The 16,331-nt window shown below is 44.8% G+C and overlaps 1 protein-coding gene across 5 annotated transcripts in view; it reads left to right on the top strand.

Moving 5' to 3' along the window:
* The window catches only part of LOC119226383 (schwannomin-interacting protein 1), a 153,049-nt gene that overhangs the window by 133,279 nt on the left and 3,439 nt on the right, over window positions 1-16,331 (top strand). For 3 of the 5 annotated variants that reach the window (XM_037484359.2, XM_037484446.2, XM_037484533.2), the window contains 3 exons: window positions 11,955-12,073; window positions 13,434-13,551; window positions 14,156-14,353. In XM_037484359.2, the coding sequence (XP_037340256.2) occupies window positions 11,955-12,073; window positions 13,434-13,551; window positions 14,156-14,353 (435 nt within the window). Of the gene's footprint in view, window positions 1-1,611; window positions 2,027-7,269; window positions 7,412-11,954; window positions 12,074-13,433; window positions 13,552-14,155; window positions 14,354-16,331 lie in introns of those variants that run through there. The other 2 variants (XM_037484622.2, XM_062561183.1) reach the window with 2 other exon arrangements.

Below are 16,331 nucleotides of genomic sequence, written 5' to 3'. Positions count from 1 at the left end.
TATGCGATTAATGTAGAGATTAATGCAACCAAATATTTTAACTTCGTTACCGTACCTTTTGTTTACTTACAGTAAGTAAACAACAGTGTCTAGAATACACGTTTTCTATAGTGATTACTCATTACTTGTAAGTAGTCTTTAGAAGAAAAACCAACTTCAAAAACAACATTGTAACAACAACGACAACATTTATTAATCACCATTAATCGAGATTAATGAATTTCAAAATGCGTGCGATTAATTCGTTTTTCATCTATTGACAGCCCTATATTCTAAATATATATACATATATATATATAGTACAAAAAGAATAAGGATCTCTTGACTTATTTCTTGCTTGGCTTCTTTGTTTTTTCCCCTACTTACTGTATTCCTATGAACTCATCTTAAGCTTGTGAGTGCTTTCACGAGGCCCAGTTGGTAGCTTTCACTGTAAGAAGAAACAAGTTTATCACCGGTCGGGGTGATGCAAGCAGAGGATTATATCCAAGGTTAGCGTGACAGGACGGGCACGGTTCCAGTCTGCCCCAGATGGCACCACGCAGAAGGCCAGACCAGAGCCAGCGGAGTGCAGCAGAGATCAGAGCGCCGAGCTCATCGATCCACTTCCAAGTCATTAGACCGAAGGTTGCTCCTGTCGGGAAAAGCAGCGTCACCCACCAAATATCAATATCAGATAGAGATCGGTCCAGAGAGCAGGGATGAGCGAACGGGACGTGTGAGTTATCCATTAATAAATGAATAGTCCAGGTATCAAAAATGACCAAAATATTTAGAATTCCTACTCATTGTCCTTTTTTCTATTGTGGATTGAATATCATTTAGTTTCGCTGGTTTCTGACATTATTTAGACTGAATTATTTCAGGGGAATGTGTGATTTGTAATGTTGAGCTCTACAACTAAAATGTATTTAATGAAATGATTCATCAGTTGATAGCAAAACAATTCACAGGGTATATAATCATGCCTCTATACTTCCCAAAAGTATAACACATGTTTACATCACAGTGAGTGAAAATCCGAAAAACAAACAGGTTTATAAATGCAAAGAGGTCAGGTTGAAGAATGGATCAAGAGATTGAGAAGGGAGAGATTATTTGAGTAGGTTGGGCTGCGTGTGGATTATAAACCGGCCATCTGCTGTTTGGGATTATAATCCAACAAAGAGACAGAGAACGAGGGGGAAATGTACAATCCGCACAAAACCCACGTACCATGTTTACAAATTTACTAAACACGTCAGTAGGTAACACACATCTTTTTTCGACATACAAGGGTTTTTTAAATACCATCTTTTTGTTGAACTGAACACTTTCCAAGGCTCTGATCTTCCTGTCTCAGTTTGAGTCTTATTGCATAATATTGCATCATCCTGTCATTGTTGAGCATTTTTTCAGCACAGGTAGGGATTACCTGAACTAAGGGTTAAGCAATAAAGTCCCTCTGTCGGTCTCTTCATGCAGAACTCAATACGAAACAGCAGAACGACATTCCCACCCTAACTCACCCCGACCCCACCCTCCCTCTCTCTTTTTCTCCACACATTCAGCCCAAACGGCTCCTCCCTCTTTTCAGTCACAACCCGACGGAGAAAAGGCGGCTGGGCACTTTGCTTTTCCCTGCTCCCTCCCCTCCCTCTTTCTACTCTCGGGTTCTCACACCCCTCCTCCAGTCTCTCGTTCTCCTCCCTCTTTTAGCTTTGGGGGAAGCATCGATCAGACCCCGTCTCTCTCTCTCTCTCTCTCACTCTCTCACTCTCTCTCTCTCTCCTTTTAGCATAAAGACAGAGCAGCAAAACATCAGAAACATAGACAGAAAAGCAGAGTGCGAAGACTGACCCTCAAGGACAGGCAAGCGGAGAATTGATCTCTTTAGTTGTGGATCGAGGACTTTGTGGGATCCTGTCCTTTGGAATACTGCTGCAGGGCTGGGAATCTTCTCCCAGTCCCGCTCCTGCTCCTCAAAGCTCAACTCCGCTCTAGGATGCTGTGAAGGATGGTGCACCAGGAAAACTGTTCTTACCAGGTACTTCTCAGACCTCCATGAAACTTCACATTTTGACGGACACAATCGGCCGTTGATTTTGTCGTTATTAGCGTTGTTGTTATCGTGTTATGAATCTGAAGGCGTATGGTTGCTCAGGGAGCACTTAGGGACCACGTCTTCCTCGTGAAGCCTCATCAATCCATGTCAAGGAGTTATGCAAGTTTATAGTGTCGTGACGGAACTCTGTGTGCGTGCAACTGTGCGGGGGGAGAATTTAAATGTGAATGGCTGCTTGGAGCGTGGTGATAATGTGTGCGTGCGTGATTTTGTGTGATTCCTATGGGACGTGTGACGGCGGTGCCCCACTTTAAGTTAACACGAATGGCGGAGTCGTGATTAAAGAAAACCAAGTGCATCACAGCTGTTCTATAACCAGCTCTGCCGCGCGGGAGGAAAGTCTGCAATGCAGTGGAGATGGAGAGTGGGAACAAGCAGAGAGGTAGATGAAAGGCAAAACACATGAGCGCAATATGCCGGGGGGAGCCCGGAGGAAAGATGGAGCTTCTTTGATGGGGGAAGAACAACTGTCAAAGCACCGAGCGATGCACGAAAAGCTCCAGAAGAAGTGATGCGATGGTTTCAATGAGATGAGGGGCCTTGTAGGTGCACATTTTAGTAACGCGAAAAGTCCAGATTTCTATCCTCCAGCATATGCTAGCATTAAATGGAGGTGTGGTTAAGTGTTTTTGGTGTATGAATTGGAGAGATCTTTGTCAAAGCTGATCTCTTGTCAACTCTGTGTCATCATTGTCACGTTAATGATCCAATGCTGTATTAGGTTTGGGAATAAATTCAGATTCAAGATTCCCTTAGAAATCCTCCAAAGCATTTTGTATGCGTCCTCGGAATGCTGTCTGTGTTTACATGTCAGCATTAGATTTCTTCCTGTGTGGTTGAGGGATCAGTTGTGTAACAAGGAACGGAATTCCTGCCATGTTCTGTGGTAGATAAAAGCTAGATGCAGTGACAGAATAATGGAAAGATGCTGAATGAGCAGAGAGCAGGGCTAGTGAAGACGGCTGATGAAAGGCAAAGATGAAACGGTCAAAGAAGAATCGACAACACAGGCGGCGTAAAGCGAAGTGAAGGGTGGGTAGATACGTAATAGAGAAGACGCAAATATGATTGACATTAGTTTCATATAAGGGAAGAACATTTCGAAAGAGGAGGCTGACATGGCTTCAATACAAGGGTAGCCCCAGAAATGAAAGAGGGAGCGGAGTAAAATAGAAAGAATGAGAGGGGTAAGGCTCTGAAAACAGCAACTCTCCAGAGGCCCCTCAATTAGACCGGTAACCTGGCAACCAGCAGGCAGACAGCGCCCCTCACGCACATAGAAAAAAAAACATACACACACGGATGTAAAGATCAAAGTACGATGGGCGAAAGAACCAGAGGAATCATAGAAGAGATTGAACGAGTCAGGGGCTTAATGAATGGATTAAATGCACATGGAGTAAAGAGATTAAGCGGAAAAAGAGGGAAGCATTTCTTTTGTCTCCTGGGACCGTCCATGTCTTTGGGCAATCTCTGTTTTTAGGGGAGCAGCATCGTTGTTTTATTCTGCTTTAGTGAACACCCTATTTTTGTCTTCGACTGAAGGCTCAGAGGAGAGAAAGAGGAGGGCACCGAAAACTCTGTTTGCGCACCCTGCGGCAAGCTATCACTTAATGTCAGAAACCATTAGCCTATTAAGTCCCTAGCTGACCCTGAGAAAACCAATAAAAGGACCATTTGACCCATAGTTTACCAAGCCCATCTATCGATTGAAACCAAGGCCCAAAAGAGCAAAAGAAAGCTCATTGTTTGGTTCACAGGAATAACAAATCACCTGCTGTAGCCATTACTGCTCTTCTTTTTATTAAGAGTGCAAGGGAGGTTTGCTACAACCTGAGCTCTCAATACATCATCCTGTTTTCAGATTTTCCCGTGAATCTATAAATCTCCCATCGCCGTATTGCTGTCAGCAGCAGTAGCAGCGGATCGAAGGGTGATGATGAGATTTATCCGCTTGGCCAAAATGTGTCACCTCGGCCCCTAGGAAGGCTGTCACCTTGCCAAGGCCTCGGTCTGTGCCTTTCTATCTATCTATATATGGATTCATGTAAGGAGGTTTTTCTCATACGCTCTGGTGTTGGTGTAACAATATACGAGGTGTGGCCTCATGAATTATGAACTAGCAGTACAGTAGATACCAGCGATGGATCATGCGAGAATGACAGAATTGATCAATAAGGCCAGAAACTAAACCCTAATTACACAATTATTCACATGATACATTGGTCTAGTTCGCAAGGAGGTAGCTTTCCTCTTTACATGTGTACATTTCTGTTGTGATGCAAATTAAACAAATTAAAGTTTTGGACAATTCCGTTAACTTGATGATCAGAATAGACTTTTCAAAACAGAGCCAACAAAATAAGGTAAATACCATGAACTCATACACTAAAAATATGCTAATAATGTTATTTAGGTCAATGTGAGAACTTATCATGACATAGACTTTTGTTCATAATGACATATTGGGTGTACACATAGTTTAAAAACGTCTTAAGAGATGTGTAGGAGTTCATATTCATTTCCCACTGTGTGTGTTGTGTGATTTTGACCTTGTGTCACAGCACAGCAGATATATCTCCTGTTTTTTTATTTCACTAAACTCTGTCCTCTATGCTAAACGTCCGCCCCCTCAAACACCGGCCCGTGCGTGAGTTCGCCAACTTTCCATTGGGCAGCACCGTGCGCCTTTTGCAGCCCAATTTGTTTGGAACACAGAGGATCTCCATGGAGAAATTCTCACCCCGTTGCTATGGTAGCAGCCCCGGTTCTTTTGCTCATTTTTCCAAAATAGGACCAGATCAGACTCTGTAGCACATTCTTTGTGCGTTCTAGTGTGGTGATATAACGTTATCGTAGACATGGCCATTAAGGATAAAGAAACCCATGGTGGGGCTGATAAAAAGAAGAGCGAGTTTAGGTGCACACGCATCAAAAAGATGGAGGCACACACACAGTGCCACTGGCCTTGGATCACAGGCTTAAAGGAGGTGCCAGGAACCCTTTCTCCCACAGTCACCCTCTGTTCACTTGGCACAATAAGCCATTCTGTGTGTGTCTGTGTGTGTGTCTCTCGCTCACACATTTTCTCGCTCTCTCAGCTGACCGAACAGTCGAGCATCGGAGGAATAAACCTGTGTGTGTCTTTGTCTCAAACGTGGAACCAGCGCCATGCCCAGTCTTTGCCCATGGGTGTGTGCGTGTGTTAGCGGATGTTTGTGAATTCCCATTTCTGGTTTTCCGTGCATCGGGAACACGGGTCCCTCCTGTCCCATTTGAGTCAGCACTGACCTCACCTTCACTATGAAGTCAGCCTCAGTAATGAGAATCAGTGGAGCAGTCTCTGCCCAACCCTTCAGCACCAAATACACACAGCTAACACTGGTTTTATTAGTGTGTGTGTGTGGGCGTGTGTGTGTGTGTGTGTCTGTGTGTCTCTGCATTGTCCACAGCAGCCGCTGTCCTATGTGTGTGAATGCAGACAGTTCGATGTACCTCCCCATAATCCTCAGGGATTAAGCCTAAATCCAACGCACATCCTATTTTTCAACCCCTGTGTGTGTGTCTGTGTGTGTGTGTGTGTGTGTCTAAATGTGCTTGTGTTCAAAAGCATTTTGATGATATTGTGCAAACAACTGTTTTATCACCTACGGTTTGTTTTCTCCAAGTAATTCTTGTCTCTACTGTCTCAGCAGAGTACCAAGTGAATGAGAGAATGTGATGTCATATTAATGAGAATCGGCATGACGTTTTCTTCCCTCTTGTCATTCTCCTCTCATCTCTCTTGCATACCCTATTATCCTTAACTGGCTTTTTTATTTATTGTCTGATACTGTCTCATCATTGGAACTCTGGCTGTGGAGTATTCATTCTTTAACTCGCTCTGCAAGCCGGGGATCGACGTGTCAAGGGAAGAAATAGGATTCAATACAAGATTTCCTTCTGCTTTGTTATAACATAAACTGGTTTTGTATGAATTGCCTGAATAAAATACAAATACTTAATTAATAAAGAAAACCACACAGAACATTCCACACTAACCTGTATACCATTTATTTATGACATAGTGAAATATGAGTTTACTTCCACATAAACACTTAATGGCTTCCATTGGGTGTCGAGTCATGATTCCCTGCAGTGGGATTCTGCCACATGTGGACACAATTTTCTGTCTGGGCGGCTATGACAAATATATGAGTCATGGGTCGATAACAGTCTCGCTAAAATGAGATTATTATACACCGCGGAGAGCTCGGATTGAAAATGTAAGTCCCTGATGCCGGGCACAAGACATCTCTCTGTGTCTCGGTGAGGGCCTTAGTGTGTGAATGTATTTGTGTGCCAGACTAATGGTCCATTCCGCTCTGTCAGGGGTGATTTTTTTTTTTTTTAGATGGTTTATTTAGCTGTGGGGCTGTTGGCTTTGGAGTCCAGGCAGGGCCCTATTTTTACCTTCGCAGGAAGGGAGCACACTACGTCCTCTGTTACACAAACACACACTTTCACATTTCGTTTTCACCTTGAATATGTAGGCTGACAAAACATGTGCACAAGTATAAGTCAGTCTAGATAAGAACGTTTGGAGGCTTAAAAGAAAATTCACCAAAATGTAGTGTAACAAAGGGAGAAAAGATAGTGCCCAGGAGAGAGACTCCAGACATAACAGCTTTCATCTAAACACACACACACACACACACACACTGTGGCCATCCCACGGATGAGGTGTCTATTTTCAAACTGGTTGTGAGCAGCTGCTGACCACACACCAGGGCGTGAAAACGGAAGAAATACACCAGTGGGAGTTTCTCCCTCTCCTGTGCTGAGTGTGGCTGTGAGAGGCCACCCGGGACCAGAGGGTGGAAGGTAGGGAGGGTCCTAGAGGGGCCTTACCTCTGACCATTGTGCCTTCACAGTCCTGTGGGGGGAGGCCGAGGAGAGAGCGCGGTAGTCAGAAAGAGCAGGGACGGGAAAGAAAAAGGGGTCACAACATGTAAGAGAGAGATGAGGAGAAGCCACCAGAAGAGGAGGAGATTTCTTTTGGAGGTTTTTTTTGTGTGTGTGGCAGGGCGGGGGGGGGGGGGGGGGGGCACGGCAGGCGGAATTGACTGGGGAAATGATGTGCGCTGACTGGACTCAACCTCAGGAGCCGGTCTGGACTACTGAAGAGTAGAAAAGGAAAAGACAGGAAGAGCAGGAGGGAGGGAAGGAAGCGTGAGGGAGGCGCTGGATAATATGGACGAATGTGGAGGAGTGGATGATCTCATCGGGCAAACGTCCAGCCTCTACCTCAATGATGACTACAAAGAGGTAAAAGACCACGCTGTGTCTTTTTCAATGCTTAAGAGTGAAATGGTCAAGACTAACTCGTTCCGAGGAATGCCGACAAGTACGTCCGTGTTTACATTCGCACACTTATATACATTGTGTTTGAAGATGGATTCCACTCTTACGTCTGTCCCTTCAACACATGAAGCAACAGTCAGCAGTCTTCTTGCTTAGCAGAGCCGAGCTAAAAAGACTCAACGTGGGAGGAAACCAGCAGCTTGACTCTGAACAGAGATAACAAAATGTGTCTACAAGCAGCTCACTCATTATCACATTGGAGCTATTTGCTTCTCCTCTTTTAGGCTGAGCCGAACCAGCGTTGTAACCCTGCTCACAGTCCTGATGCTACGCTAAGGCTTAGTGAAGATATACTTCTCAATATTCATTCCATGGGCTCTGGGTATTGTTTGTAGCAATGTGAGGCGAATATGATGCTTGTACTTTAACTGCTTAGCTATTTGTGGCAAAGATGACATCATGTTGGGAGTAACCAGGCTTTTATTCTTAAATCTGCATCAGTCTTTGGGAGAAAAAACAGACTCCTGCACTGAATCGAATGCACAGTCCGGGGCTTCTTGCAGAGAGAGGCTCAAATGTCACTTGGAGATCTATTGTGCTGTCTAACCCCCCCAGCCCTAACTCACTCATACACCCATACACATGTATAGCCTTATGTACCACTTGCTGAGTTCTTCTCTTGGACTCTGAGTGACAGGAGCAGCCTCGCACTGACCTGAGGCTGAACTGTGTGAGGGGTCACAGGTCAAGTCCCTTATCTGAGCTAGAATGAGATATATACATAGAGAGAGAGAGAGAGAGAGAGAGAGACAGCACTAGATTTTCTAGTAGACTTTAAATCTACATTTTGCCTCCGTTTCCAGTTGTATGCTAAACTAAGCTGTCCTGCTGCTGTATGTAGCTGTTCAGCCTATATGAGAGCCATATAAACATGTCAGGGAAAGAAAATAAGTACGTGTACGTCCCGACTATTGGTTTAGAATTCATAACCTCAGCAATACGTCAAAAAGATGCAGTTATTCCTAGTCGACAGAAGTGTGTGAACACAATCACAGGCACACAGAAGAAATAGTGACCTTGTATCTGTTTGTGGAGCTGTGATCTCAGCAGAAGCTCCGGGTCAGACCTGGAAAACACGTGTGTGTGTGTGTGTGTGTGTGTGTGTGTGTGTGTGTGTGTGTGTGTGTGTGTGTGTGTGTGTGTGTGTGTGTGTGTGTGTGTGTGTGTGTGTGTGTGTGTGTGTGTGTGTGTGTGTGTGTGTGTGTGTGTGTTGAACAGTGGGTTATTGTCTCTAACCAGGGAGCCACCTATTGACCAGTGAAAAGCCCCTATTGTGTAGAAAAGGGAGGAAGAGAAGAAAAGACAAGAAATGAAAAAGCCGTATTAACAAATGAAGAGGTGACATATCTTGAAGCGCCTGACACACACACACACACACACACACACACTTTTATACCCATGTCAGATCTTAACCACTAAACAATTTGCTGGCCACAAGAGCTACTAATTTAGGGGAAGCACAGATAATGAAATTAATTTCCCCGTCTAATAAAGATTTTCAGGGAAGATATGAGGGCTCAAAACAAACACTGGGTCCTCCTCTGCCAGATCTTAATTGGCCCCCAAGTCTCTGAACGGATGGTTGTAGAGAAAATGTCTTTGTCAATGAGGGATTTTTCATTAGAGAAAATTGCTTGCTGAATTTCAGGAAAACACAAATTATCCCAATTGTGTTGCTCCCAGTCCAATTTGGGTGGTGACTGCTCTGTAGCCGGGAAAAGGAGGAGGGCGGTTCTAACTGTCACTCAGTCCTCGTGTCTCTCTCTGCGCTCCCCTCCCCACATACGTCTTCAAGTGTTAGTATTGCAAGGGATACGGCAATTTTCCATGTCATCATCATGTGGGAAACGAGATTCTGCCTTTTGTGGGATTCCATAAGGAGGCGTGAACGTTTCCCAGCAGGACCCACACGGGATCACAATAACCTCATATTCACACTCATCTGTGTTAGTGAGCCCATCACTTGAGCTGGAAGGTTGCTGGTTTTGGCCGCGTTGTGCAAGGCTTGCCTTTCGTTCACCCCAAACTGAGTAGGAACAAGCCAACAAAATGACAGGATTGGATTATTTCCTGCACCAGAGAGGATTTACTTCCACTAAAGGAAGTGCATTTCAAACTGTACTCAAAAACACAATAGCAACACAATAAATTCAGCTTTTGGTATCAATGCTACTAGAACAGTATACAAAAGTAAGGAGAGGCGTGAGACTAAACATAGTTCTTATTTCTCACCTCCACCCCAAGTGGCTCATTCCACACCTTTGCAAATGTTTTTATGGCTTCCATGATGACTGTTTTACTACACAAAGCCCACGCACACACTCGGGGAGCACTAACTGGGCTGTGTGACAAATACAGCTGCAGCTCCTCTCATTCTGAGAATGTTGATGATCTATTCTGACCCCCCTGCAGTCCGTCCCAGTTACCATGGCTGTTAGGCTCTAATTCGGGGCTAGTTGATTACATCGAGTTGTTGATCAGCAGGAAGATCATTTTCAACTTATTTGATAATAGTTTGTCATTTTTCAAGAAAAAAATGCTAAATCCTGGGCGTGTCTCCACGTAGGGTAAGAACAAGAGCGAACATCGAGATTCATACTTAGCGCCGCGATGAAATTGCTCTTACGGCGGCGTGTGCAGAAGCTAAGTGGACCCGCTGCTCGTGGTCCTCGTCTCTGAGTACCGTGACTGACAGCGTGTCGGCTGGGCACCGCGCGGGCCGCTGTTGCACCTTGTGTGGCAGCGGATTGAAGCCCGGAAGCGTGTTCGTCTCGACTCCCCGGGCCTCTTTTTTAAAACACACACACAAAGGAGCAGTGCCAGGTCCACTACTTGGCAAGTAGCGTCTGCGAGCTCTTGCATTGAGTGCGATTATGTTTATTTGTCCTGGGCGGCGGGGGCCACTCTCACCAAAGCCTGTACACAAGTGTTAGGCGAGACAGACAGGGGAGAGGAAAAGGGAGGCAGCAAAAGAAATGAGAAAACGAACGGAAGGTGAAGCTGTGATAAGGCATGTGGAGACAGAAGAACCAAATGAACATAGATGAGAGGCCCCCAGGCTGAGAGACATGGAGATGGAAGGAGATGAGTGGGGATAATGAGGCAGAAAGAGGGAGAGAGAGAGAGAGAGAGAAACGCCCAGAGAGTCTGAACCCGGTGGTTAAAGAATAGAAAAGTGAGGAAGAGAGACAGATGAGGAAGCTTGTGTCGGTGAGGATAAGTGCAGCAGGAGGGAGGATGTGAGGGAGACCGATCCAAAGAGGAAAGATTGCTCACGTAAGGGATTCTTCTTCTATTATTCATTTGGTTTTTAACTTACAGCAAAAGTAGAGCCACTGACCTGAAATATGAGGGTGGGGGGGGGACAGAGAGGGAAATTAGTTCCCTGGTGACAGATGTTGAAGTTGCATGGAATCTATGAGCTTTTTAGATCTTCACACCAAAATATTCAGTCAGGTTACAATGTAATGTTATAAATAAGATGGGATAACGGTTAACAATTATTTTTTTAATAAAAACATATAAATATGATGAATAAACTGATGTTTTCTTTGGCCTGGACCTTGACAGAATTTCAGAATAATCATAGAAACATAGGACACCTCCACAATATTTCTAACATCCACACAATCAACCTTGAGGCATCTGATCTGTGCTCCGGTACTCGTTTGCAGCAGGAGGAGTAAATAGTGCTTGAGAGGATGTAACCGTTAGAACCAGTCGATGGCTGTTTGGCTATCAGTTCGATGTGTTTACCTGATATCGGTGTAGGCGAGACATCCTATGGAGACGCGTGTGTGAGAAAGTGTGAAGTGCTGCGCCGAGTCACAGATTCCTGATTGTGATGTTAAGACTGGTGCAGATTTAAGATGTGCAAAACGGTTCTTCCTGCTATTCCCCCGTAGTTTATCTTATGTGAAATTGATCCTGTGGGAGTCTTAGAAGACTTACTGTGTGTGTGTGTGTGTGTGTGTGTGTGTGTGTGTGTGTGTGTGTGTGTGTGTGTGTGTGTGTGTGTGTGTGTGTGTGTGTGTGTGTGTGTGTGTGGGTGTGTGTGTGTGCGCGTGTGTATGTGTGTGTGTGTGTTTGTTTCTAGCTGTACTTTTTGTCTGAGACAACAGCACCACCTGCTTGTGACTTCTGGTAATGACAAGTTTCACATTTTGTTTTCCAGTACTTCAGCTGACTACAATATTTGAATCAAACCTCGTTACGATGACACTGAAGCTCTTTCTGCAAATCAAGAGGATGCTGCTGCTATTATTTAACTTGTACCCTCAGGTGTTGGTGACGGATGTTGTAGCATGATGGAAAGCTAAATAGAAGTACCTGGAGTTGAGGTTCCATGACAACCAGCCTGACCCTTAACCTCGGACCTCAATAACTCAGATGTCAACAAAAGGATCATGAAAAAGGGTCAACTTAGATTGTATTTCTCCCGTTACAGGCCCAAAAGAATGAGAGGGAGTCAATCAGGCAGAAGTTGGCCCTCGGCAGTTTCTTTGACGATGGGCCGGGCATCTACACCAGCTGCAGTAAGAGCGGCAAACCCAGCCTGTCCTCACGGTAAGACCTCCGTCCCATACTTCCTCCGTCCCATACTTTCTCCTCAGACCACGAAGACTGGTGGTTTTCTTTTCTTAACTTTAAAATTCAAGAGATATAACAATGGCTAAAAATACAAAAGGTACATCTAAATTTCTTGATTTACAGTCATGTGTACTAGTAAAGATATGACAAACCAGAAGGAAGACAATTACTGTAAAGAGAGAGTTTTTCACCGTGAATGAGCCACGCAGTCAGACGTTGTGGTTCTCACTTCCCAATACCCAGTGAAAGGCCACATACTACACGGTACCTTACTGGAACTGACGTTCTGTAAACTCTACCATGCTTTTGGATTTATTTCATTCGAATTACATGAATGTTTCAATATTCTCACAGTTTGGATGAGCGATTGTCACCATCAATGCCTCGTCACGGGTGATATGTCATAAAATAAACCCTTTTTGAGTACCACAATCAATATTTGAGAATTTAATAATCAACATATTGGCTAAAATAGTTATTTAATTTTTCATGAAACATTTCATAAAGATTTCTTTAATTTCTTTAATTCCCTGCAAGCCATAAAGTGTATTTTCTAATAATAGCCTTTCTCCGATGGGGTTTACACACCTTCGATTAAAAAAACTCTCCGGACCAATTATGTGATTTAGTCACTCTTAAATGACCTCAACCATATCTTTGACAATTCTGTATTCCCCTGTATCTCTACCCATCAGCTGACAAAGTTGCCAATAATACCGCTAATATATCAGCAACGAGCCTTATATTGGCAGATATATTCGTCGGGCTGAACACTGCAGAGCAGTCACACTACACCGTCAGAAACACGTTCACAATCTGCTCAAGTCGAGGTACAGCGAGCGTCTCCCGAGGAAAACGTTCGACCGCCAAGGCCCCCTTTTAATTTGGAGCGATTGGATCTGTGTTGTGTAATCAATCAGCTCAGTTTGTAATTACTGCATCAAAAAGGCCGACCATTGATCCCCAGTCGGCTGTATCTACAGATAGTGATATTCTGCTGCTCCGTGGCTCGGAGATCAGACCCACCAGAGGCTTCCTGGATCGATCCGTGCAGAAGACAAGAGGGATGATTAAAAACACCAGACGAATTCTGAAGGCAGCTCGCATCTGTTTTTTCATTTTTTTTTCTTAATTTTAATTTAATTTTTCCTCCAGTGTGCGTACTCATCATCGGTCCATTTTATTATCGGCGTTGCTGTCTGTTTTTGGCCAACGTCCAAGTCAATTACTGCGTAAAGAGTCGACATTTAACCGCCCCTTGACTCGTTTCAGCACCCAATGCTAATATGTTAACCTGTTGTCCGCTGCTTGGATCCACCTGTGTCTCGCCCCGCAGGCTGCAGAGTGGGATGAACCTACAGATCTGCTTTGTCAACGACAGCGGCAGCGACAAGGACAGCGATGCAGACGACAGCAAGACAGAGACCAGTCTGGACACACCTCTGTCCCCCATGGTACGCACCCATGTTCAGACATTTCATAGAATGTCTCCCGGGAATGAAAAAGTTATGATTAAATTCTTTAAATGACTATAAAAGGTGTATTGTGGTGTGCAGAGCCGATGGTGAAGCGAGATTGAGGCAGATCAAAAATGAAAGAGGTGAAACAGGGTTGGATAGCCGTCAGTTATCTGGCGCTTACGTTTCTCGATGGATGTGTTTGCTCACGTTTTCGCGCTTGTTAACCAATTCACGGCGGCGGGTGACGGGTGAATTGGAATCCGCTCGCCGGGGGCCACGGATGACTGGCCGCATTGACCTCCCGTCACCCTGAGACACGTTTAATAGTAAAAGAATCAGAAAGATAAAATGATCATCTCTTTACATGTTCAGCCGCACCCCCCTTACATCCCATTTGATGTACAATTACGTTCCTGTCTTTGCTTGAATAAAACCAAACAACCAAAAGGCCTAGAAAACCTAAAGATGAATTCTCTGACCTGGTCTTTTTTCATCTTTTTCTTTTCTCCGCCATTTCTCATTCTGTCCATCGTGTCCCCCCTCCCCATACTTCTCTTTTCTCTCTCTTCCTCCAATATCCGCCATGTCCTCCCTGCAGTCCAAGCAGAGTTCGTCCTACTCCGACAGGGACACCACAGAGGAGGACTCCGAGTCTCTGGAGGACATGGACTTTGTTAGTCGACAGAAGAAGCTGCAGGCGGAGGCCAAGCTGGCCCTGGCTATGGCCAAGCCGATGGCCAAGATGCAAGTGGAGGTGGAGAAACAGAATCGCAAGAAGTCCCCAGTGGCCGACCTGGTTAGTAACACAATTACAGGGCAACGCGTCCTTTGACCAGGACGTTTTACGTTACCAAGGGAAACACCTGTCGTCAAAGTTTCAAAATGTGAATGTATTTGAATGTAATCTTGTGGAACAAGATACACAGATGTGGTCACTGTGTGAATACAACACAAAATGGAATAAGAGTAGAGTTTTCTCCTTCTATGTGGAAGGGAATCGTCACCAAACGCTTCGGCTCAACAGAATCCACTTTATGGCATTTCTCAACTCATTTTAAGGTTTTTTCCTTCCCTCAAAGGAAGGGGCTTGTTCTCATTGGTGTAGTTTTCAGTAAGCAGCTGTTTTCAGCATAAATAAATGTGCCGTAAACTGACTGCTCTGCACCAAACCAAAGACCAGACAGAGTGACAGAGTGACTAGCTGGTAAACAAAGTGGAACATTTATCAGTCGCTGTTGTAACTTTATAAGGAACTCACACTGATCTTTGTGGAAGTCGTATACAGAATGTCCACCTTTTAAGATGACCAACATTGCTGATTGGAACAGCCGGCCACTTCCAATAAACATCTTGACATTTACGTGTCAAAATGTCATGAATGTTATGGTCAACCTGTGAGTATTATATGAGTATTAAACTAGTCACAGTTTGCTTTGGGATGATGTCACAAAAGTCTTCCCCCGCCCATCCTCGGCGCCCTTTCATCCTCAATCTTCAATTGACCGAGTTCATCATTATTTCATTCATTAAAAGCTGCCTCACACCCCCCTTCCGGAGCTTCCATGTCAACGTACTCAGACACCGACGCTGTCGGACTTACACACGCGGCGTGTTACCACCCGGAATTGCAGCCAGAGCCGCTTTACTTATTCAGAGAAGACGGGGCAGCTCGGCCGGATCCATCTATAATTCATGCGGCGGGAAAGCATTGGCGTTGTGGCTGTGCTCGGTAGTCAGAACACATCACTGTCACATACATCCCCAACACGGTGAATATCAAGATGCATCAAGGCTAAAGCCGTCGGACATGTTCCGCAACCCCAGAAACCTGTCAAACTGCTATAAGATCAGCGCAACGACCTGCGTCAGTTTAAGGATCCAGTTCAACTATTTAACTGGAAGTAATGGTGACATGTTCTGAACGTCCTGCTAAAAGAAGCTGAACATTTGAAATGGTAAAAGGAGATATAGTTCAAGGAAATAAATACCCCAAATGAATGGAAAATGCTAAATGCAATGGATATGTAGCTCAGATTGTTGGCATAGAGCTATGGCTTAATAGTTCAAATAGATAACTAAAAGTAGTGTAGTAGAAGTTGGAATAAGTGTTGATATGAAATGGGGACAGTTCATCAGAAGCTGGAAGCAGGGGATGAGCTATTCACGTACATTACTAAAAGTGATGGAGAGGTTGTTGTTATTATTAGCTGTAAGTGAGTGAGTGTGTGATTTGTGCGTATTTCTCAAAGCATTTGGAACATGACGGGTGATGTTGATCCGTGACACTCAACCCTCATTTATCTGATGAAGAGAATAGGGAAGCAGGAACGATCCCTCTGCTGGTATTCTGCTGTGCCTGGAGAGAGTGAGTTCCTAAACCTCAACGCGCTCTCTCGCCTCCATTCAGAGAGAAGTGAACAGTACTTCCTCCATTGAGTCATCGCTTGAGGTTAGTTCGCTGGGACTGAGCACCCGGCAAGTCGTAATACCACATCTGATCACAGAAACTCAGTCATGAGTCAAGACTATCACCCATCGGCCACCTTTCCCCCCCCCCCCGCACTCTGGCTTTGACGCCGCACTTCGCTCCTCACGTCTCCTTACTGAAACTGACACGTTTCGCCCTCAACTACCATTGCATCAGTGCTTCCGATGTGAAAGTGAAAGAACCGGTACGAGGAGCCAGCCAGACACCAACCCCCCCCATGCAGACACGAGCAAAGAGAGAGCGCACGTATTTCCTCACCTGCTGTTTGTCATGACTGTGGAGAAAG

This window comes from Pungitius pungitius, chromosome 3 (assembly GCF_949316345.1).
Source record: "Pungitius pungitius chromosome 3, fPunPun2.1, whole genome shotgun sequence".
Taxonomy (NCBI): domain Eukaryota; kingdom Metazoa; phylum Chordata; class Actinopteri; order Perciformes; family Gasterosteidae; genus Pungitius; species Pungitius pungitius.
The sequence above is the reverse complement of the archived record's forward strand: the minus strand, read 5'-3'. Positions and strand labels throughout refer to the sequence as shown.